The sequence below is a fragment of the Corylus avellana genome, chromosome 1 (assembly GCF_965113065.1).
Source record: "Corylus avellana chromosome 1, dhCorAvel1.hap1.2, whole genome shotgun sequence".
NCBI lineage: Eukaryota > Viridiplantae > Streptophyta > Magnoliopsida > Fagales > Betulaceae > Corylus > Corylus avellana.
In genome coordinates this window covers 10,267,274-10,292,219 of record NC_142490.1, presented here as the reverse complement: position 1 = coordinate 10,292,219, position 24,946 = coordinate 10,267,274, and the positions used below count along the sequence as shown (strand labels likewise).

General features: G+C 38.2%; 1 protein-coding gene across 1 annotated transcript; it reads left to right on the top strand.

The window, feature by feature from the left end:
* The first annotated feature begins 2,593 nt into the window (after positions 1 to 2,593).
* On the top strand, positions 2,594 to 24,225 carry LOC132171943 (protein SPIRRIG). Its single transcript, XM_059583360.2, has 19 exons — positions 2,594 to 3,270; positions 4,675 to 4,744; positions 4,863 to 4,948; positions 5,279 to 5,414; positions 5,504 to 5,560; positions 6,012 to 6,188; positions 7,614 to 7,805; positions 7,940 to 8,005; positions 8,466 to 8,580; positions 8,776 to 9,953; positions 10,234 to 10,933; positions 11,029 to 11,131; positions 11,234 to 12,348; positions 12,485 to 14,123; positions 14,307 to 17,363; positions 20,780 to 21,088; positions 21,329 to 21,635; positions 21,996 to 22,142; positions 22,385 to 24,225. Exons 1-19 carry the CDS (start codon positions 3,068 to 3,070, stop codon positions 23,561 to 23,563), a joined length of 10,836 nt encoding a protein of 3,611 aa, XP_059439343.2. The 5' UTR covers positions 2,594 to 3,067; the 3' UTR covers positions 23,564 to 24,225.
* Positions 24,226 to 24,946: the final 721 nt, after the last annotated feature.

Sequence of the window (24,946 nt, the reverse complement as noted above, 5' to 3'; positions counted from 1 at the left end):
TGCTAATGGGTAATTACACCCACACCATAATGACAATTCAAGTGAGGGAAATCATTTTGGGTACGTGTACGCATGGCTGTGCTTCTTATACACTCCATATTGGAAAAAAAAAAAGGATGAAAAAGACTTTTGATTAAAGTACTTTTGTTTGATGTTTGGACCGGAGAAAATAGTTGGCAATTTGGGGTAGGTTTGTTCCCATTAGGAGTTGTATTATTTTGAAAGTGTCCGATAAAAATAAAAAAATAAATAGAGACTCATTCTTACCTAATTTTGTAATTCACTTCATCGAAAATAAATAATAGTAATAAAAGTTACTAAACTATTTTTACCATTTGAAGGGTAATTTTTTTCTTCTTGTGCATTGCTTTAGATTTAGGTATTGTGTCAGTCTCGGCTCCACCTAATACTCTCAGTTTCAGCTTCATTTTATTGTTTTTCTAAGCTACTTTCAGGCTTCATTACACTGATGATGATAATTCTAATTGCTTTTGTTTCCCCCCTTTCCTTCCAATTAGCTTAATACTTTTCCTATTTATTGCTCTTATTTTCTTTATTGTAACGTTTTTCCCCCATTTGATCAGAAAAATAAAATAAAAGTTGATGATATACATGACAAGGATCAGCTTGGTGTTCACTCTTTGTATCTTTTTGCTCATGTCATCAAGCTCCATAAGTGTTTGTATAGTTTCTTTATCATCATACGCGTGATAATGGGAGATTCCTTGATCGAAGGCTTTTTCCTTACCAGTAACTAGTAAGTAGGAAATTTTTATTTCTTAGGGTGTAAGCATAAATAATATCTCAAGGTTTGTAATTCGAATTAGGATTGAGATATAACCCGTTTAATTAAATGGGTTGAGTTAATGTTAACTTATGTAATTTTATATTAACGACTCGAGACGACCCAACATCCGACGTTTAGGCTCTCAATTTTTGACACTACCTGTAGATTAAGGTTGACTTATATAGTCTTATACGTATGCACTAACGCAACTCGAAGTTTATACGTGAGCACAAATTGTCGCCCTTAAATACACGGAGTATAAAAGTACACTAGAATATATACAAGGTAAAGATGGTGCGGGTTGGAAAAAAGAAAAAAAAGAAAAGAGATAAAACGTCGTAAAAAATGTGAAATGGTAACAAGAAATAAGATCTTTTGCTTTAAGAGTAAGAATACAGAATGGGTTTCATAGCTAATTAAATAGACAACTGAAAGCCATGTGCTGGTTTGACAATACACCAAAAGTATTTATCAAGTTTTGAGAAGTAGTGTTAGCCATCGCTAACTCTGCTGGATAATGGTAGGAAAATGGGAGTCACGCACATTCAATCATTCATTCATTTTATAATAATAATACATTAATATTATTTTTGTTATTATTATGTAATAATAAAAATAGGATGTGTGTGGCACGACACAACGAGAAAAATAGGGCAAATAAAAGAAAGAGGCTTCACATGATGGTAAACGACATCCAACCATTCAACTCTCAATCTTCATGACTAGCTTAATTCCTCAGTTGATCTTATTTTCTCTCATCTCTCACTTTATCTTTTTTTTTTTTTTTTTTTTTTTTTTTTTTTTTTTTCTTTAAGAGAAATTAGTGTAATTTCCTATACATTATATTTTAAGTAATAGTTATAATTTAATTCATAGTCCACTTGTAATCTTAAAATATAATGTTGAATAAATATAATCGAGTGTAATGGATTTTCCTTTTTGATAAGCTGATTGTCTCGGTGATTGTTTGATTTAGTAGTTTAAAAGAATAGTAATTTTGAAACGTAGTTAATGAAAACGTGACTTTTTAAAAACACAGTAATAGAGGGCAAAATAAAACTCATAAATAAGTTTGAAGAGAAAAAAAAATATGCACAAAATAAGAAAAAGCAAAACCCTAAGAAGCTCAATTTTCATGAAATATCTCTCGCATCCTCGCCAGCTAAATAGGGCCAACACTGCCGGTAAGGTGGCGAGAAGGCTTACATCAACGATGGTGGCTTCGAAGGCAAGCTATGTTCAATGACATGTACAATGGACTGTCGAAGTTTGGCGTCGCGCTCTGAGGACTATGAAATTTTCGAGGTTATGTCAGCAAAGTGTGATAATAATATAGATTTTTTAATTAGTAGATAAAAAATACATAACTGTTTTTTAATAAAACTATTAAAAAACATATATTTCTTACAAATAATGTTAGAAATTGTATTTTTATCTTATAATACTAACGTGATAATTTGAACCAATTATTACTGCAACCGAACAACCCTTATACCAGTCACTTAAAATTTTTTTTTTTAAAAAAACCCCTTATACCAGTTATGATAAAAAAAGGAACAATTTCAGAATTAATAATAAGATAATTATAAAATAAAATTATGGCAATACTTGCCGTTTAAAAAGCATTAACTCCTAGTTAAACACACCGGAGAGGCTCTCACGTCTAGTGCGTAAATCTCGAAGCGCCACGTGGAGGACTCCAAAGCGTGGATCCCACGGTGACGTGGTAGAAGAGAGAGAAAGAGAGAGGATATAGAGCGAGAAACAAGGCGCGGTGAGGCCGTCCAAAACCAGGCACAGAGCGAGAGAGAGAGAGAGAGACGTACAGACAGACTCCGAGAGAGAGGCAAATTTTTTTTTTTCCTTAGCTTTTCTTTTCTTTCTTTTATAACTACGACGACCCATCTATCTACCAATCTCTTTCTCTCTCTATCTCGCCCTTTCTTTGCTTCGGCGAAGCCCACGATTCGGCGTTCCATTTAGTTCTTCTCCTCGTTTCTCGGACTAGGGAAGAGAAAAAGAAAGAGAAAAATCGAAAAAAAAAACATTTTTCTTGGTAAAGAAAAAATAGACAGATCATGAACACGAAATTCTGAATTCGAAGATCGCGATGCTTGTGATAGCCAGCTGATTTTCGATCGCTGCGTAGAATACATTAGCAGCTAAATTTTTTGTGATTGTTTTGGGTGGATTATGTTTTGAATTTTGGGGGCGTGTGTGGAGCTTGTGGGGGAGATCTTTCGGATCTGGGGACCGGGAAAGGGGTGGGGTTGGGAGCCTATGTTTGAGCGATCGAAGCGGAAAACGATGAAATGGGGTACATTGCTTAAGGACATCAAAGAGAAGGTCGGTCTAACTCAGTCTTCGTCTGCTGCCGCCACTGCCTCTGCTTCTTCTTCTCCTTCTTCGGCTCCCTCGTCGGCTCGTGATCGCAATGCTCCTTCTTCAACTCGCTGGCAGGACTCCTCTTCGTCTCCCACGAGGTTCGATACTGATACTGTGTTTTTTGTTAGTTTAAGGAGACGAAAAAAAGAAAGATTTGCTTTTGTTGAAATGGTGTGTGGGTAGTGCTGCATTGGCTTAATTGTGTTGAATTCGATGTGGGTTTAGTCTGGTACTGGGTTTTGGGCTCAAATGGAGATTTGGGCAAGTTTTAAGATTGATAATTAATGATGGGAGCAATTTGTTTTTCCTAACTTTAGCTTGTGGAATGATGTTGGCGTAGTCAATGTTGGTCGTTGTGATTGTTTCCGAGTAGGGAAGCTCTTTTTGAGTGCTTGTTGAATAGAGCATAGGAGTTTTTTGGTGCTTGATGAACCCCGCTGAATAGATACGTAGATTTGTTTTCCGTAGTTTTTTGGAGATTGATATAGGTCCGTTAATGGTACAGTGTTCAATTTATGATGCACTCACTTTGATGGCGCCCAAATGTTCTTTGTAGGGAGCAGTAGTATTCTTTAGGATGAAAGGTAGCTGGTTGGTTCATATCCTGTCTCTTTTTATAGTTGATAACACTGACATTTCATGCTGTACTGGTAGGTCATGACTACACTCGATGATTTCATTCTTTCAATTTCCAGCTTAAGAAACTTCTGCTCCGAGTTTTCTGATTACATAGGCTAATTATGCATTGTTGGTAGGTTAAACGGGAACTCATTTTCAACTTTATCCTGGCTTGTACACTAGAGTTGCATCTTCTATAAGATTGATTTTTACTTATCAAAGAAAAAATTTACCCTGGGAGTGTGTTCACACCATCTAAAGCCAATATTTTTCAGTTATCACTTGGTTAGGGATCAATCAGTGACATCTTTCTTCAATGAAATTTCTTTTTGATATGGTGTGTCTAGGCTAGATGTTAACAATTTATAACCATTGCTTGGGATCATTTGTCAATAATTGATAAGTTTGAAACTCATCCACTAAAATGGTGTTGCTTGAGTTTCGGGGTAATGGACTCATTGGGGTCATTTGGCGAAAAAGGGAAAATGCATGCCATCCAAGAAAAATCATTTCATTAATCACTATCAAATTTACTTTGGTATAATCCATGCTTCAGATGCGTCTGGTTTTAAGATTATTTTAAGTGTTTAGGGTGGCCTAATATATATTAAAACATATGTGTGTCTGCTTGTCACTTCAATCCCGTTAAAGTATGGATTGAAGGAAGCAAAAGGTGGTCACAAGTGTAGCTGTTACCTTGTACATTTTTTGATGGCTTGTTGTTTTTAAATCTGCTTTCAAACTCAAGGATGACCTTTTTATTTTTTATTTTTATTTACCTATGAAAGCAGAGGCAAATATAATATCCTTGATACTCCTTTCGGTCACTTACCATATTCACGTGTGCTATTAAGTGATGATGACCTTTTTTCCTGTGAAAACAGAGACAAACATGAATTGGAGTTGGACTTCAAGAGATACTGGGAAGAGTTCCGGTCATCCAGCTTGGAAAAGGTTCTTGCTTGTCAATATATTTTGTTTACTTATACTTTTGCTACTCTTCTATGTACCATCTTTCTAGCCTTACTTGAACTGAAATCATTCATTAATGGCGTTTTCTTCATCCATGCAGGAGAAAGAAGCGGCCTTGAATTTGACTGTAGATGTTTTTTGTAGATTAGTGAAGCAGCATACTAATGTAGCTCAGTTACTTACCATGTATGCACAAAGTTTTTCCTTATCCAATTTCCCGTAACTCAGCATTCTTTTATGCAATCTCATTGTTCCATAAGATGGTCACTGCTGTACGCTAGGTTCACATTGTACTAGAGTTACAGGTTAATTACAGATTTTTTTTTTTTCATAAAAAAGAAAGATTTGATTGTTGATGGGGAATATAGTCTTTACTTTTGATAGGTCATGTGAAAAGTGCCTCTTATTGCTTGTTTTCAAGTAATTGAACAGCCGTGGGGCTTCCTGTAGTGATTGTTTGGTGAGTTTTTAATTTTGAGCATGTTGACTGACTTCAAAAGTTTGGATGAATCACAGGTTAGTTGAAACACACATTTTCTCTTTTGTTGTGGGAAGAGCATTTGTAACAGATATTGAGAAGTTGAAAATCAGCAGCAAAACAAGGTCATTGGATGTAGTTAAAGTGTTAAAGTTTTTTTCAGAAATCACAAAGGTTTGCATCCCATATGTCTGTGTTTGAATGTAGATTATTTTTCTCAATTATTGGTTGTTGGAACTCATATTTTGCATATTTCTGTACAGGATGGAATCAGTCCTGGTTCAAATTTGTTATTTGCGATTGAGATCCTTGTGTCTGGGGTATATTTCCTTAATCTTTAGTAGATCAAGTGAATTATTATTTCCAAGGTTTTTACTTTTTGTTTGTTTGGTGTCTTATGTATCTGGGATTATTTTTGTATATATTCTGTGTACAAGGGTTGCTCCCCTTTGTGCTTTTTAATGAATTGAATTACTTATCAATATTTATATATAGAGTTTAAAACACTCTTCATGTCCTGTCTTGTTAGATATTGTAGTCTGTAATGATTTTCTCTTAGTCCTTAAAATTGATCAGCATGCAATGATTAGCTGAACCTAGTGGGATTAGTTTTCTGTAACTATGATTACTGTACTGCGAATGTAAATGCTACATTGTACAGTCCATGAGGTGGCTTAAAATTGGTTTGTGAAATGCAGAGATGTGCATGTGACTATGCATTCCTACATCATGTCTATGCATTAACTTTTAGTGCAATTTTCATCATTGCAGCCTGTTGATAAGCAGTCTCTCCTCGATTCGGGCATATTATGCTGTCTCATTCATATTCTGAATGCCCTTCTGGATCCTTATCAGACCAGTCAAAGGCAAAAGGCTAATGATCATGAAGAAGTATTGCTAGCAGGAAAAGATTATGACAGTGATGTTGGGCAAGTCCGCCGGCTTGAGGTCTCTCTCTCTCTCTCCCTCTCTCCATACACTCCATGTATAATGCACACGTACACATGCACATATATGTATGTACATGTAAATTTTCCTTAAAGAAACTACCATGTTATTGGTACATTGAAGATCATGACTGAACATCCCATGCAGCTCTTTAAATTAATGAAGTTTAGAAAAAAATCAGATCATGATGACAAGTTTAGACTTTTCATCTAAACTTCCAATTTTATGACTATGTCTGTTAAGGTTTGGACCATTGATCAAGTTTTATACACTTTAACTAATTATATTAGAATCACCATTCTGTGAATCAGGCATGATTGGCACCTCACTTGTTTGATGGCATTCATGTTTGTGCATTGATATGTGAGAAAAAATGTTAAAATAAATTGCATTTAATACCTACTTTTGAGCAATCAGTATCTTTGATTGCTTGGGCATATTATGTCATTCTGCTTAGCCCTAGGTGTTTCTAAAGTGAGCAGGTGCATGGGTAAACTCATTAGCAATCCAGGACTTGGTCTTTCCTAAGTAAAGTACTTGCATGGGCTATATCCCCTCTTTATCTTCAATAGATGATTAGGTGCCTATGCTAATATCTGTTTCTCTCTCAAAAATTAAGTAGCAGAAAAATGCGCCTTTAATTAATCTGGGTACGCACAATGCTTTGTACCACCAATTTATTTCACTATTTTGTTTCTATGTGCACTTAGTGTGCAGTGATTTGTTTCCTTAAGTCTTTTAGCATGGGTAGAATTTTTTTTTGATAAGTAAATGTAATATATATCAAAAGCGCAAAGGGGCGCAACCCACATACACGGGAGGTATAAATAGAGAGCGCCTAAGAGGGAGAGAAATGAAAAAGAAAATCAGAAAAACTAATCACTAATGGAGCTAGCCAAGCGGCTGTCTAAGAGTAAAGAGTAAAGAAGAAAAAATGGGTCAATTCCTCTATAGTCCTAGTGGAATTTTCAAAACATCTAGCATTTCTTTCATTCCATATACACCACATAAGACACAGAGGGATCATCTTCCACACCACCGCGCTTCGGGATCGTCCTCCCGACCACCAACTATCGAACAAGTCCCTCACCCTGCATGGGTAGAATCAAATCACTTCCTTAAATTTTTGCCAATTACTAGATCCAGTGAAAAAAAATGGGAAACTTCAATTGGTGAGATATTGCATTTGAAAATTATAACTAAGGAGTTCAAGTTATTACTTTTTATAACTTACAACTTTAGTCCAAACCTATTAAGCATGAACTTTGCTAAATGCTGAATAATGCCAAAGGTAGCGATCATGCACCTTGATTCTTTTATACTTAATTTGGGTTTAAGTCTTGCTGTATTAGTCATGATGTTTATCCATGCAAAACTTGTAATTGTAAATTTGGTACACAATTTTACTAATCCTTATTCATGCAGGTAGAGGGAAGTGTTGTGCATATTATGAAAGCATTGGCAAGCCATCCTTCAGCAGCACAGAGTTTGATTGAAGATGATTCACTTCAGTTGCTCTTTCAGGTGGTTGCCAATGGGTCTTTGATAGTCTTTGCTCGATACAAGGAAGGTCTTGTTCCTCTGCACAGCATACAGCTTCATAGACATGCCATGCAGGTAAATGAACAGTATTTGTCCTGCTATATGTTTAGTATCAGCTTCATAGAAGGATTATCGACACCTAGAATTTCGAATAATCTAATGACCTGATAGTTGAAATATATTATTGTTGCTTTGTGCTTATTTGACAGATACTTGGTCTTCTTCTGGTCAATGACAATGGAAGCACAGCCAAATATATTCGCAAGCATCATCTGGTATGCCATTATTGTTAATATTCTTGATGGCATTTATTGGAGTGAAAAGTTTTGTGGGACGCAAGTGAACTTGTTTCTTTAGTTGATGTTAATTTGTATTTAGCAGATTGTTTTGAAGCTCATAAATGTTTTTGGGAAGGCAATGAGTTACATTTTTGAATGCACTCTCATTACACGAATAGCAAATTTTCGAAGATAAAGCAACTTTTCTATAGTTATTATAGTGTATCCTCTATTAGTGTTTTTCTAAATTTTGTTGTTTGTGACTTTTTCTGAATGCAATGTGTGCCTCATACACTAGCCACACAATGGAATTCTGACACTTTTCCCTTAAAGTTTTCTTAGCTTCTTTCAACCAGGAATTTTGTTATTTGCCTGATTTATATTTCTGATTTTTTGATAGGAATCTTTTCATCTTTATGAACTATGTCAGCTGCTCATATGCTGTTCCCATGTGCAGATAAAAGTTCTTTTAATGGCTGTAAAAGATTTCAATCCTGACAGTGGCGATTCTGCCTATACTATGGGCATTGTGGACTTGTTACTTGAATGTGTGGAATTGTCATATAAACCTGGTAATTGACACATTGTGTATCCTTTATGGCTTGCATAAGAGCAATTCATAAGGATTCTGATAATATCTCGACAGTACTTTGGCCTTAGAATCTGACCTATTGTCTTTTGGGTTGTTTGGCATAATATAATTTTTATAGCTATAACTTTGTGTGGTGTTCTGTGTTGGTGCTGATTTGATTCAATTTGATTTATAGAGGCTGGTGGTGTCAGGCTCAGAGAGGATATACATAATGCCCATGGTTATCAGTTCCTTGTTCAGTTTGCCTTAACTCTTTCCCGAATGCCTGAAAGTCTGGGCTTTCAGTCCATTTATTCCCATTCTTCTGATCAAAATCGTGCTTCAGATGGTTCCATTGCATTGTATCAAGTAGAAAGACTGGATTCCACTGGAAAAGAGGACCCCTTGCCCCAACATCTTTCACTCACGCTGTCTAGGTTGCTTGATGTTCTTGTTAATTTAGCTCAAACTGGCCCAATGGAACGTACAGGATGTTCTGGCGGCAAAGGTTTGAAGTCTTCTCATTCTAAGACTGGTGGCCATAGCAGAAGTCGTACATTATCTTCTGACCGCATAGCTGATGAAGTTTGGGACAAGGACAATAATAAAGTTAAAGACCTTGAAGCTGTCCAGATGTTGCAAGACATTTTCCTCAAAGCAGACTGCAGGGAATTGCAGGAAGAAGTGTTAAATAGAATGTTTAAAATATTCTCAAGTGATCTTGAAAACTACAAGCTCTGTCAGCAGTTACGTACTGTTCCACTTTTTATCCTAAATATGGCGGGTTTTCCTCCATCTTTCCAAGAGATAATCTTGAAAATTCTTGAATATGCTGTGACTGTTGTGAATTGCGTTCCTGAGCAAGAACTACTTTCACTTTGCTGCTTATTACAGCAACCAATAACTTCAGAATTGAAGCACACCATACTTGCCTTTTTTGTAAAGCTCTTATCCTTTGACCAACAGTACAAAAAAGTCTTGCGAGAAGTTGGTGTACTGGAAGTTCTGTTAGATGATTTGAAGCAGCACAAGTATCTCTTGGGTCCAGACCAACATAATGGTAACCTTGATCAATTGGAGAGAAAATCCAGCTCAAGCAGCTTCAAGAAACATATGGATAGTAAGGATGTCATAATTACTTCACCCAAGCTAATGGATTTGGGTTCTGGGAAGTATCCTATTTTTGAAGCTGAGGGTACAGTTTCTGTTGCATGGGATTGTATGGTCTCTTTATTAAAGAAAGCTGAAGCCAATCAAGCATCATTCCGTTCAGCTAATGGTGTAACAACTGTTCTCCCTTTTCTGGTGTCTAATACACATCGCCCAGGAGTTCTGCGGATATTGTCATGCATGATCATTGAAGATGTAACACAGGTTCGTGACCATCTTGATTTTACAGTCTGACAGATTCAAATTTGGATAGATTTACTTGTAAGAGTTATAGGTATATACCCATGAAATTATTTGTTTATTCATATATATTGGTAGTTTTTTTTTCCAATGAATGTGGTAGTCTCAAGAGAAGGTTCAAATAATACAATGTTGACTGTTGTAGCAATCTCTCATGCTCGTGTGTAAATTATAAGTCAAATGGTTGTGCTGTTATTTTGTGTTCAATATCATCAAAATTTTACGAAGTTCTCATTTTTACCAGGCTCATCCTGAAGAATTAGGTGCAATTGTTGAAGTTCTAAAAAGTGGAATGGTCACCAATGTTTCGGGATCTCAATACAGGCTTCATAATGATGCAAAATGTGACACTATGGGAGCCTTGTGGCGCATTCTGGGAGTAAATAATTCTTCTCAGAGGGTCTTTGGTGAAGCGACTGGGTTTTCTCTTCTGCTTACCACACTCCACAGTTTCCAAAGTGATGGAGAGCACACAGATCAATCTGCTTTAGAGGTTTACGTCAGGGTTTTTACATACTTACTGCGGGTTATGACGGCTGGAGTTTGTGATAATGCTGTTAATAGAACAAAGTTGCATACAATTATATCATCCCAAACTTTCTTTGATCTTCTATCTGAGTCTGGCTTACTTTGTGTGGAGTGTGAAAAGCAAGTCATACAGTTGTTACTGGAACTTGCTCTTGAAATTGTGCTTCCACCATTCCTGGCATCAGAGAATGCTACATCATCTGATATTCTTGAAAACGAGTCATCTAGCTTTCTTTTAATGACTCCATCTGGTTCATTTCATCCTGATAAAGAAAGAGTCTATAACGCCGGTGCTGTTAGAGTTCTTATCCGTTCATTGTTGCTCTTTACTCCCAAGGTGCAGCTAGAAGTGCTAAGCCTCATTGAGAGGCTTGCTCATGCTGGCTCCTTCAATCAGGAAACCCTTACCTCCGTAGGTGCGAAATAGATCATTTTGTGATTTTTTTTGCTGTTTTGTTTACCTTGAACAGTGACCAGTGGTCTTATCGTTTGCTTTGTCTGATGTATTTAGGTTGTGTTGAACTTTTACTGGAGACAATTTACCCCTTTCTTTTGGGCTCCTCTCCATTGCTCTCTTATGCTTTGAAGATTGTGGAAGTTCTTGGGGCATATAGGTAAGAATTGTGGTCATGTTGAGACATTATTTTATCTGCCTGTCCCAATTTGCATTATTTGTCCTCATTTTTGAATAACAAGGTTTGTACTTTTGGTGATAGATTATCTGTATCAGAACTTCGAATGCTTATTAGATATGTTCTACAACTGAGACTGAAGAATTCTGGTCATGTACTTGTTGACATGATGGAGAAATTGATTCTCATGGAAGACATGACCTCGGAAAATGTTTCTCTGGCACCGTTTGTGGAGATGGACATGAGCAAGAATGGCCATGCTTCTGTTCAGGTTTCTCTTGGAGAAAGATCATGGCCGCCAGCTGCTGGTTATTCATTTGTTTGTTGGTTTCAGTTTCGAAATTTCTTGAAACCACAAGTAAAGGACACGGAACCTTCCAGAACTGGCCCTTCTAAGAGGAGGACAGGCTCTACAACACATCAACTTGAGCGGCATATTCTCCGGATATTTTCTGTTGGTGCAGCAAACAATGAAAGCACATTCTATGCTGAGCTTTATCTTCACGAGGATGGTGTTCTAACCCTTGCAACAAGTAATTCTTGCTCCTTGTCATTTTCTGGATTAGAACTTGAGGAAGGCAGGTGGCATCACCTTGCAGTTGTTCATAACAAACCAAATGCTCTTGCTGGGCTATTCCAAGCTAGTGTTGCTTATGTGTATCTTAATGGAAAGATGAGGCACACAGGAAAACTAGGATACTCTCCATCACCAGTTGGAAAACCTTTGCAAGTAACAATTGGGACTCCGGTTACTTGTGCAAGAGTTAGTGACTTGACCTGGAAACTCCGCTCGTGCTATCTTTTTGAGGAGGTGCTCACACCAGGTTCTATTTGTTTCATGTACATTCTTGGTAGAGGATATAGAGGGCTCTTCCAAGACACAGATCTTCTGCAGTTTGTCCCAAACCAGGCTTGTGGGGGTGGTAGTATGGCAATCTTAGATTCTTTAGAGGCTGACTTGACTTTGTCTTCAAACATACAGAGGCTTGACAGTGCTAGCAAGCAAGGAGAGTCCAAAGCAGATGGCAGTGGGATTGTTTGGGATTTGGAGAGAATAGGAAACCTCTCTTTACAGCTCTCTGGGAAGAAACTTATATTTGCATTTGATGGGACATGTACTGAATCTGTTCGAGCATCAGGAACTATGTCAATGCTGAATCTAGTTGATCCTATGTCAGCAGCTGCTTCTCCTATTGGGGGTATGTGACCTATCCAATTCACTCTTCACATCAAATTGTGGGCATCAAAGTTATGGAATGCAAGTGGAGTCTGATTTGTATTTGAAATTTCTCTTCTTTGTTCTCTTCATTTGTTATCTTATTTCTGATTATGTAGGTATACCGCGGTTTGGACGTTTTCATGGGGATATCTATGTCTGTAGACAATGTGTGATTGGCGATACCATCTGCCCAGTTGGTGGGATGACTGTTATCTTGGCCCTTATTGAAGCTGCTGAAACTAGGGATATGCTGCACATGGCCCTTACGTTACTTGCCTGTACACTTCATCAGAATCCTCAAAATGTTAGAGACATGCAGACGTACAGGGGATACCATTTGCTTTCTCTCTTTCTACGTCGCAGAATGTCATTATTCGACATGCATTCTCTTGAGATCTTTTTCCAGATTGCTGCATGTGAAGCTTCATTTTCTGAACCAAAGAAGTTGGAGAATACTCGGACTACATTGTCACCTGCTGCAACTGTTCAGGAGAGTAGTTTTGAGGATCTTAATTTGTCAAAGTTCCGTGATGAATTTTCTTCAGTTGGATCTCATGGAGATATGGATGATTTTTCTGCACAGAAAGATTCATTTAGTCATATTTCAGAGCTAGAAAATGCTGATATGCCTGCTGAAACTTCAAATTGCATTGTCTTATCAAATGCAGATATGGTTGAGCATGTCTTATTGGATTGGACATTGTGGGTAACAGCCTCAGTTTCAATTCAAATTGCACTGCTGGGATTTCTTGAGCATCTGGTGTCCATGCATTGGTACAGGAACCATAATCTTACAGTTCTGCGTCGAATAAACCTTGTTCAACATTTACTTGTGACTCTGCAGCGGGGTGATGTTGAAGTTCCTGTTTTGGAAAAGTTGGTTGTATTGCTTGGGGTCATTTTAGAAGATGGGTTTCTTGCTTCTGAACTGGAACATGTAATTAGGTTTGTGATTATGACATTTGATCCACCTGAACTGATACCACGGCGTCCAATCATGCGAGAATTGATGGGGAAGCATGTCATTGTGAGAAATATAGTGCTGGAAATGCTTATTGATCTACTGGTAACCATTAAATCAGAAGAGTTGCTTGAGCGGTGGCATAAGATTGTTTCATCCAAACTAATTACATATTTTCTTGACGAAGCTGTTCACCCTACTAGTATGAGATGGATCATGACTCTTCTTGGTGTGTGTCTTACTTCTTCTCCTACCTTTTCTCTAAAATTTCGGACAAATGGCGGTTATCAAGGTTTGGCACGAGTGCTCCCAAGTTTCTATGATTCCCCAGATATATATTACATTTTGTTTTGTCTGATATTTGGAAAGCCAGTTTATCCAAGATTACCGGAAGTCCGCATGCTAGACTTTCATGCCCTTGTGCCAAGTGATGGAAGTCATGTGGAATTGAAATTTGTGGAACTGTTGGAATCTGTGATTGCTATGGCAAAATCTACGTTTGATAGGTTGAGCATGCAGTCAATGCTTGCCCACCAAACTGGTAATCTTTCCCAGGTTGGTGCTGGCCTTGTGGAGGAAAATGCAGACATGACTGGAGAGCTGCAGGGTGAAGCACTGATGCATAAGACATATGCAGCACGCTTAATGGGCGGGGAAGCATCAGCCCCTGCAGCAGCAACTTCAGTCCTGAGATTCATGGTTGATCTGGCAAAAATGTGCCCTCCTTTTTGTTCTCTATGCAGACGGGTGGAAATTCTTGAAAGCTGCATTGACCTTTATTTTTCATGTGTTAGGTTAGACATGAAGTTATTTCTTGTTTTTTATTTTTATTTTTCATTGCTTTTGGCTAATATTTTTTAAACCTACGAATATTTGTTGACTTAATTCCAAGTTGTTATGGGATGTCTAATCTTTATTTCCTGACTCAAATAAACTGTTTCTTTGTTTTTTTGAACTGACTATTTTGTGTCTTATAGGTCTGCATATGCAGTAAAGATGGCTAAAGAACTCTCTGTAAGGACAGAAGATAGAAACTTGAATGATTGTGATGATTCTAGTAGCTCGCCGAATTCTAGCATGCCTCATGAACAGGAGCAATCTGTCAAAACTTCCATTAGCCTTGGAAGCTTCCCTCAAGGGCAGGTAAGTACAAGTTCTGAAGATATGGCTCTACCGCCAAACTATATGGCCAGTGATAAAGCAGAGATCAATGCTTCTGTGACCCAGCAGAAATTGAACAAATCAGTCCAAGATGATGCCCAAGCTGCTCAGAGCTTAGATGGTGATAATGTTGAGCAGGTTTCTGCCACCTCTAGCACAAATGGATTTAGCTTCCGTGATGTTAAAGTCACTCTTGATCCCATTCAGCCACCAGATTCTCAGAGTTCTGCGTCTCTTACTATGCTTGATTCTCCCATTTTATCAGAGAAATCTAATTCTAGACTACCACTCACACCCTCTTCATCTCCAGTTATTGCCTTGACATCTTGGCTGGGAAGTGCAAGCCATAATGAATCCAGGGCTGCCTTAGTTGCCACTCCTTCCATGGAGTCTTCTGTGTCTGCTAGTGAATTTGATCCATCTTCAGACTTTAAGTCCAGTTCTCAAGGACCATCTGCTGCCAATACCTTCTTTTCTGTCAGTCCAAAGCTTCTTCTTGAAATTGATGATTCTGGCTATGGTGGTGGTCCTTGTTCTGCTGGAGCAACGGCGGTTTTAGATTTCATGGCGGAAGTTCTTTCTGACATTGTGACGGAACAAATGAAAGTGTCACAGGTTATAGAAAACATCTTGGAAAGTGTTCCTCTATATATTGATGCAGATTCAGTGCTAGCATTCCAGGGTTTGTGCCTTAGTAGACTGATGAACTTCCTTGAAAGGCGTCTCCTGCGTGATGACGAGGAAAATCAGAAAAAGCTGGACAAGGGTCGCTGGTCCTTGAACTTAGATGCATTGTGCTGGATGATAGTAGATCGTGTATATATGGGTGCTTTTCCTCACCCTGCTGGTGTACTGAAAACTCTTGAGTTCTTGTTATCTATGTTGCAATTGGCAAACAAAGATGGACAAATTGAAGAAGTTGCCCCAACTGGAAAGGGTCTTTTATCGATTGGAAGAGGAAGCAGACAACTTGATACTTATATTCATTCAATTCTTAAAAATACAAATCGTATGATATTGTATTGTTTCCTTCCATCATTCTTGATCACTATTGGAGAAGATGATCTTCTGTCAAGCTTAGGTTTTCTCATTGAACCTAAGAAGAGATCGTCCTCATACTTATCACAAGATGATTCAGGAACTGATATCTGTGCGGTCTTACAGTTGCTAGTTGCTCATCGACGAATTATATTCTGTCCCAGTAATATCGATACTGATCTAAATTGCTGTCTTTGTGTGAATTTAATATCTCTTCTCTGTGATCAAAGGCGAAATGTTCAGAATTTGGCCGTTGATGTTATCAGGTATCTACTGGTGCATCGAAGGGCTGCACTAGAAGACCTGCTTGTCTCTAAACCAAACCAAGGACAGCACCTGGATGTACTACATGATGGGTTTGACAAATTATTGACTGGGAGTTTACCTGCCTTTTTTGAGTGGCTTCAGAGTAGTGAACAGATTGTGAATAAAGTACTGGAGCAGTGTGCTGTAATTATGTGGAGGCAGTATATTGCTGGATCAGCAAAATTTCCTGGAGTGAGAATAAAGGGCATGGAAGGTCGTCGTAAGAGGGAGATTGGAAGAAGACTACGGGAAACTTCTAAATTAGACCTAAAACATTGGGAACAGGTAAACGAACGGAGGTATGCACTGGAATTGGTTCGTGATGCAATGTCTACTGAGCTGAGAGTTGTCCGTCAAGATAAATACGGGTGGGTTCTTCATGCCGAGAGTGAGTGGCAAACCCTTCTCCAACAACTTGTACATGAACGCGGAATATTCCCAATGCGTAAATCCTCTATGACTGAAGAGCCTGAATGGGAGCTTTGTCCCATTGAGGGTCCATATAGAATGCGCAAAAAGCTTGAGCGCTGCAAATTAAAAATTGATACCATCCAAAATGTTCTTGATGGACAGTTTGAAGTAGGGGAAGCTGAGCTGTCCAAAGTAAAAAATGAGAATGGGCCTAATGCTTCCGATACTGATTCTGAATCATTTTTTGCTCTTCTGACTGATACTGCAAAACAAAATGGTGTTGATGGCGAGCTCTATGATCAATCATTTTTTAAAGAATTGGATGATGTTAAAGATGAAGGTTCTGTTAGGAATGGATGGAATGATGACAGAGCTAGTAGTACAAATGAAACAAGCCTTCATTCTGCCCTAGAGTCTGGTGTGAAGTCTAGTTCAGTGTCTGTCCCAATGGCAGAGAGCATAAATGAAAGATCTGAACTAGGATCTCCAAGGCCATCTTCTTCTGGGAGAATAGATGACATCAAAGTTACAGAGGATAAACCAGATAAGGAACTAAATGATAATGGAGAATACTTGATCAGACCTTATCTGGAGCCTCTTGAAAAGATAAGATTCAGATATAATTGTGAACGGGTTGTAGGTCTTGACAAACATGATGGTATATTTCTGATAGGAGAACTCTGTTTGTATGTAATTGAGAATTTTTATATTGATGACTCTGGGTGCATTTGCGAGAAGGAATGTGAAGATGAACTATCTGTTATTGATCAAGCTCTGGGTGTAAAGAAGGACGCTAATAGCAGTATGGAGTTCCAGTCCAAATCATCATCATCTTGGGGCACAACAGTTAAGTCATTGGTTGGAGGAAGAGCATGGGCCTATAATGGTGGTGCATGGGGAAAGGAGAAAGTATGTACTAGTAGTAATCTACCTCACCCTTGGCGTATGTGGAAGCTTAATAGTGTTCATGAGCTTTTGAAGCGTGATTACCAGCTGCGCCCTGTTGCTATTGAGATATTTAGCATGGATGGATGCAATGATCTGCTGGTGTTCCACAAAAGAGAGCGAGAAGAAGTTTTCAAAAATCTAGTTGCCATGAATCTGCCTCGAAACAGCATGTAAGAATCATACTCCCTATGGGCTTCTTTGTTTTTATCTTGTCCATCTTGTTTTTGTTATATGGTAGCTTCGTGTTTTTGCATATTTGCCAAAAATATGTCAGTTATTATTATTTTATTTACACATGCACCAAATGGATCTTGAACCCATGAGTCACCTTCACCTTGTTCTTAGGAGAGGAAGTGCCATTCGAGTTAGAGCTCATTAGCTCTGCCAGCCATTAATATTCCTATATACAGTAAAATAATTGAAAATTGGCTCCTTTGACTTGCATTTAGATATGCTTTTGCTAATATAATATTTTTATTTAATGTCTAAAGATATTGTGCTTAACCTGTTCTGTGTAAATGCTTGTTGTTCAACTGCTATCATCTTTTGTAAATGTATAGCATTCAAACTTAGTGACACATAATATTTTGGTTATATATTTCTGTATGCAACACTCAATACCATATGCATTATATTGGTGTCACAGTGTTATTTAATGACATGGGGTATTATATTGTCTTCCTGCCAAGAGTTAATCGGGTGAGGTTACCTCGAGTCCTGCTCTTCGTATAGTACTTGTAGGCTCTCACGTTTACATTTTATTTGCACCATTGGAGTGACACAGAGTTAAGTGCCTTCCACGCTTATGTCAAACCATCATATTAACAAGGAATCTTGAAAGTTGAATTTGGGCAGTGTAAAGCTTAATAGTGGTAGGTGTTAGAATACACGTCACTTGAAAAGATCGATGTGAGTGTAATGATAGTGGAACATTATTTACTCTCAGCCTTTATGTATATGGTTTAGTAGACTACAGTGCAAAATATAAAATAAAAAGCAACACAAGAATTCATCAGGTACCTTTAGATCACTCTATGAGGTAGTCAGACCACTTAGAAATCTGAATAGATGGATTTGTTTTAAAACATATAAAATCTCCTACATACTCTGCTAAAAAAAGAGTGACGAAGGTTAGTAAATGGGATAATTGCAGGGATGGAGATAAGATACAATTGAAAGATTTTGCGAAAAGACTTTATAAACATAAAAGTGCCCTGACATGTGATTTCATTAAAAAATGTGGTGACTGAGATAGTAATATGTTGTACTTATCGAGGGAGGGGGAGAGAGGAAGAGGGGGGGGGGGGGGGGGGGGTGTGTAAGGGATTCCACTTTGTCCAAAAATCATTGGCAGGGGATGTATTGTCTTTGTCAAATATTTTTATTATAGCTTCTTAACTACTTTTTAATTTATCATTTTTATTTTTATTTTTATTATAGCCCTTATCAAGAAAAACTGCAACATGACATTTTAGTGCTACCGTTATCTGTTGAAACACACTGTTTGATTAAAGGAAAGGAGTTCCTAATTATGTGATGGTAACAATTTTTTTTTTTGGATGAAAACATAATTTAGTACAATACAAACTAATATGACAGGTTTCAGGCATTGTCCCATGTGTGCTTGATGTGTACAAAAGAAGCCCCTAGCCAATATAAAGTAGAAACAACTCATTTTCACTAATTTAGAATAGCTATGGTTCAGGAAGGACGTAGGAAGGATCGATCTGTTGGGATGAAACACAACCAGAACAATATCTAAGGAGCACCTTCTTGATTATACACACATGATGCAACTGTTCCTACTGTTGATTTTGTCCAGATGCTCAACATATGACCATCCAAAATCACCGTTCCTGTTCCAGAACCACCTGTTTCCAACTAATGACTATCACAGACCTTCACATGAAGCAGAATCCACAATCTAAAAGCAATAATCAACTACTTTCCCAGCCTTCTAGCATCCAAGCACCCTCTGGTGAGAAACTGGCCACTTCCAACCAAGTTTTAAGCCATAGGAAATCTTCCCACAGCCCCAGTCCAGCCAAAAAATGCTTCACCAAACGTAAGATGGACATGCAAATGTGCTTTATGATGTCACCTGACATCTGCCTACTGTATTGATGGGATGCTTGGTGATATCTGATCTTTAGTGTCAGATTACGTGGACTACTCTAGCACATATGTCCATTAGAGCCGGAGTTTTATTAGGGCGGTCCAGGATTGGGAGCTTGAGTCTCTAGTGGCATTCCTCGACCTTTATACTCATCGAAAACCCTTCCAAGAGACAAATAAAATGTTGTGGTCTCCAGCCTGTAATCACAGGTTTAAAGGGAAATAAAATATTGTGGTCCCCAAGGGGTTGGCTCAGTGGTTGGACAGTTTGGGACTTTGAGTATGCTCCTCAAGGTCTTAGGTTCGAAACCCACCGAGTGCAAATTGCTTCTTGGGGTCATCAAACTTGGGGTTTGCCCCTTGAATTAACCGAGGTGCACTTGCGGGAAACTCCTTGCTGAAGGCCTGTGTATCCCCGGGATTAGTCGGAGCGAAGCTCAAGATACCCGGTGTCAAATAAAAAAAAAAAAGTGGAGCTACTACTTATCAAAAAAAAAAAACAAAAAAAGTGGAGCTATTATTATACTTTACAGTTTGGTGAGTCTTCCATTTTTACTTGGAAGAGCATTTGGAAGGTGAAGGCTCCTCCTTGTATTCCTTTCTTCACTTGGATGGTGGCATTGGGTCCAATTCTGACTATTGATAACCTTAGGAGGTGGGGGTCTTACCTTTGTCAATTGGTGTTGTCTTTGCAAAAAGATCGAGGAGAGACCGTAAGCCACATTCTCATCCATTGTGAGTTTACTAGCGAGATACGGCATTTGGTTCTCATCTTATCGTTGAGTCTTGTGGTCATGCCTAACAATATCGTTGAGCTACTTCAATGTTGGAAGTCGCAAGGGCGGGGACAATCCAAAGAGGCCATATGGAAAGTCATCTCTTCTTTACTAATGTGGAGCATTTGGAGAGAAAGAAATCAGTCTTTTTGAGGAATGTGAATCTAATGTGTTTCAACTAAAATCCTCCTTGAGTGCTCTCTTAGATTGTGCAATAACTTTTGTTCCTAATTTCTCTTCCTCTAATTTTGAAGATCTTATAAACTTTCTAGATTTTCGACCCCAATAGGGTGGTTGTTTCGCTTGTATACTTTTCATGTGTGAGCTTTTCTTTCTAATAAATTATTATTCATAACAAAATAACCCTCATTCTTGTAACAGTACTGTGCTTTTAAACATAGAGTGATGCAATCCAAATGAAGAGGTAAATCTGCTTGAGTTTATGGATTGCAGTTTCCATGTACTGCAATAAGAGCAGATCTGTTTGAGTATTTCTAGGGTTTCTGCTAAGCTGTAACAGCCGGTTATACTTTTTGTTTCTTTTTGTACATCTGACACGTCTTTGGTAATTTTATTATATTGATTCTTGAGTTACTTGTACTTTGATGCTTATCATGCATCGTTACTTCTACATCTATCTTCTGGATCCTTCGACCAGGGTAATGATCTTTCTAACTCTCTCCCTTGACTGTCAGGTTGGACACAACCATTTCAGGATCAACAAAACAAGAAAGCAATGAGGGTAGCCGTCTTTTTAAAATAATGGCTAAATCCTTTTCAAAAAGGTGGCAAAATGGAGAAATAAGCAATTTTCAGTATCTTATGCATCTCAACACGTTGGCAGGACGTGGATACAGTGATCTTACCCAATATCCAGTGTTTCCATGGGTTCTTGCAGATTATGAGAGTGAAAATCTAGACTTGTCAGATCGAAAAACATTTCGTAGGCTTGAAAAACCCATGGGGTGTCAGACACCTGAAGGGGAAGAGGAATTTAAGAAGAGGTCAGCGTCTATCATATACATTATGATTTTATTCATTTTTTGGATTTTATTTTTAAATTAATACTTCTTAAAATATTTGTTTTTGCCGAGTTCTTTGCTTCATGGATAATTTTATTTTCTGCAGCGAATACCAGTAGCGTTTTTTCCACCCTCTTTTGTGTGTGTTTGTGTTTCATCCAGTTATTTTATTTTATTTTTATGTTATTTTTTTTTCTGAGAAATTTTCTTCTGCCATGCCAGATATGAGAGCTGGGATGATCCAGAGGTCCCAAAATTTCACTATGGTTCTCATTATTCAAGTGCTGGAATTGTCCTCTTCTATCTTCTACGCTTGCCACCTTTCAGTTCAGAGAATCAAAAACTTCAGGGTGGCCAGTTTGACCATGCTGATCGTCTTTTCAATAGTGTTAGAGATACTTGGTTAAGTGCAGCTGGGAAAGGCAATACATCAGATGTGAAGGAACTGATTCCAGAATTTTTCTACATGCCAGAGTTCCTGGAAAATCAATTCAATCTTGACTTGGGAGAGAAACAATCTGGAGAGAAGGTTGCAATTTTCAATAAATCATTGACTATTATTATTATTTGTTTTATTTTCTGCTGATTGATAGTTGATCCACAATTTTCTTTGAGGGCCAAAAAATTGCATATTTTATTTGTTCCATATGACTTATATGGAATTTGTCAAGACTATCGGCCATCATATAAGTTTGGAAAAGTCACCCTAGTGATAGATATAACTTTTGATAGGAACTTAATCATTCACAGATTTGTGGGGTTGTGGGCCCTGTAGCCCACTGAGTGTTGCTGATTCAAAGAATATTTTTCCATTCTATTTTTTCCCTTGTTTAAAGTTCTTCGAATGATATTATCATTCTGGTGTTCTTATTGGTTTTTTGTTTTTTAGGTTGGTGATGTTGTCTTGCCTCCATGGGCCAAAGGCAGTGTAAGAGAGTTTATAAGGAAGCACAGGGAAGCGCTGGAATCTGATTATGTTTCAGAAAATCTGAATCATTGGATAGACCTCATCTTTGGATGTAAACAGAGAGGGAAGGTGGGTGTCCAGATTCATTACCATTCATATTGCTGTTCAATTCAGAGCTTATTTGTTTTTTATGGGTTTTAGCCCATTGTGAACTGCGCTGCAAATTTTCAAGTTATTAAATTACTAATTATACTTGTTTTAAATGCATTTGAGTATATGGGGGAGGTCTGCTGTTCCATGGTTGTGTCATCTATTTCAGTTTTCCTTTTTGTTCTGTTTCCAATTCTAAATTTACCTTGTATGATTGACAGGCAGCTGAAGAAGCTGTGAATGTTTTCTATCATTACACATATGAAGGGAGTGTGGACATAGACTCTGTTACAGATCCTGCCATGAAAGCCTCAATTTTAGCACAAATCAATCACTTTGGGCAGACACCAAAGCAACTATTCCTTAAACCTCATGTCAAAAGGCGGGTTGACAGAAAGCTTCCTCCTCATCCACTCAAGCATTCGGCACATCTTGTTGCACATGAGATACGTAAGAGCTCATCTTCCATTACTCAGATTGTTAATTTCCATGACAAAATTCTTGTGGCTGGAACGAATAATTTGCTTAAACCAAGAACGTATACAAAATATGTTGCGTGGGGTTTTGCGGACCGTAGCTTGAGATTTATGAGCAATGATCAGGATAGACTTCTTTCTACGCACGAAAATCTTCATGGGGGCAACCAGATTCAGTGTGCTGGTGTTAGCCATGATGGTCAGATTCTGGTTACTGGGGCTGATGATGGTTTAGTTTCTGTATGGAGAATCAGTAAGTATGGGCCTCGTGTTTTACGACGCTTGCAGTTGGAGAAGGCACTTTGTGCCCACACAGGCTCAATCACATGCCTTCATGTTAGCCAGCCTTACATGCTCATTGTGAGTGGATCAGATGACTGCACTGTTATCATTTGGGATCTCAGCTCCTTGGTTTTTGTTAGGCAGCTCTCTGAGTTCCCTGCGCCAGTCTCAGCAATATACGTAAATGACTTGACTGGGGAGATTGTGACAGCAGCTGGAATTCTGCTTGCAGTTTGGAGCATCAATGGGGACTGCCTTGCAGTGGTTAACACATCCCAATTGCCCTCAGATTCTATACGCTCAGTTACTAGTAGTACGTTCTCTGATTGGCTAGACACAAACTGGTATGTGACTGGTCACCAGAGTGGGGCTGTTAAGGTGTGGCAAATGGTTCACTGCTCCACCCAAGAGGTTTCTCAAGGCAAGTCAACTAACCATGGAACAGGAGGGTTAAATCTGGGTGATAAGGTACCAGAATACAGGCTGGTCCTGCACAAGGTGCTGAAGTTCCATAAGCATCCAGTTACTGCACTTCATCTCACAACTGACCTGAAGCAGTTACTTAGTGGGGATTACAACGGCCATTTGCTGTCATGGACACTGCCAGATGATAGTTTGAGAGCTTCATCTAATCAGGAGTGATGGTGGAAAATTAATGGTTGAGTGTGCTAACTTCAGTTCTTGGAGAATCTAGAGTCCCCAGAATCCAAGAAGGGTTCTGGTAGTCCATCCTCAAGAAAAGAATAGACCATATGCATAGTATATGGGAAATGAGAATACGGCAACAGGGCTGGCCTGGGATTGAAGCTGCAGACAAGAGGATGGACAAGGGGGATGAATCTCACGAGCTTTTGACAAATGTTGAAAATATGACAGGCATGAGGCCTTCCAGAACGTATATGTGCCTTTTAAAGCAAGCTTCTGATGAGAGCAAAAGGTGATGGGCATTTCTCTGCTCTTGTCGTATTTTTGGTGAATGGAGGGGAGGATGCTTTCAACATTGCACCAAAATATCATGTGTACTAGTTTTTTGATGTAAATAGATGGACTGACCAAATAGTGTATAATGAAACTGTATAGTGGAAAGGTGTGCCAGAATGGGATAGAGCTGTTAATTGGTGGAGTGATATGGGTGTGGGACTGTTAATTGGTTGGTTGAGTGATATCCTTTTCGCTTAAATTTCTTTTTGCATAATGCAATAGAGCTCCAGGTGCCCATTTCTTCTTCTAAAATGTATCAAAGATCTCTGTGTGTTCGTGTGTACGCTCGTGTTATTAGGATGTCTGTTTTTGTTCATTCAAAAGTTCCTCGGGTGTTTCTTCTTTACATAATATTAGAATTAAGTAGGCTAGGATGGACAATGAAGATTACATAATCGGTCTGTAAATTTACAGCTGTTATAAGTTGTTGAGGACTGTAGATTCAGAATACTTTACCAAATAGGTGTTTGATTTTACATCCATATAATGTCTACTTTTGTTGTCAATGGTCCTTTTATGCCCGAGTCCAATTAGCATCTGAATTTTTGGATGAACGGCTGAAGAGCTCATGTTTTATAATTTTAGACCGGCAGCAGTGGTTTGTGTGGGGTAGTGAAAACCGTTTCAGTAACTACAAACACATAAGCAGTGACAAAAAGTCAATGGCTTTCAATTGGGTGCTATCATGTAACTTTGACCAGTTGATTAATTCCAATTTGTTGATTGTTATTTATCAAATCTCGCTTAATAATCTGGTTTTGATCTCCTTCCCATTAATCCAGTAAAATAACGTATCTAGAATGCAAGTTGTTAGTGAAAGGGTTCATAACACCATAACATAACGCATCTCCGGTAAATGCTTCAAAGGTGATACAAACCTTGGGTAGAACTCACTCTTAAAAATCGGCTTACAAGAGAAGGGTGCTCAAGAGCTTATATATACATGATTAAGATTAAACTTAAGGCATGTGGGACACTAGGAGTGAGTACAAACTCACATGAATACTTGTTATTTTTCCTGCATTGTACAACTATTTTATATGT

Excerpts from the sequence above, each read along its gene's own strand:
- LOC132171943 (XM_059583360.2), top strand. The coding sequence starts at position 3,068 with ATGTTTGAGCGATCGAAGCGGAAAACGATGAAATGGGGTACATTGCTT. Across the intron at positions 5,415-5,503 it reads TTTTTTCAGAAATCACAAAG|GATGGAATCAGTCCTGGTTC; the intron begins GTTTGCATCCCA and ends ATTTCTGTACAG. Across the intron at positions 8,006-8,465 it reads ATATTCGCAAGCATCATCTG|ATAAAAGTTCTTTTAATGGC; the intron begins GTATGCCATTAT and ends TCCCATGTGCAG.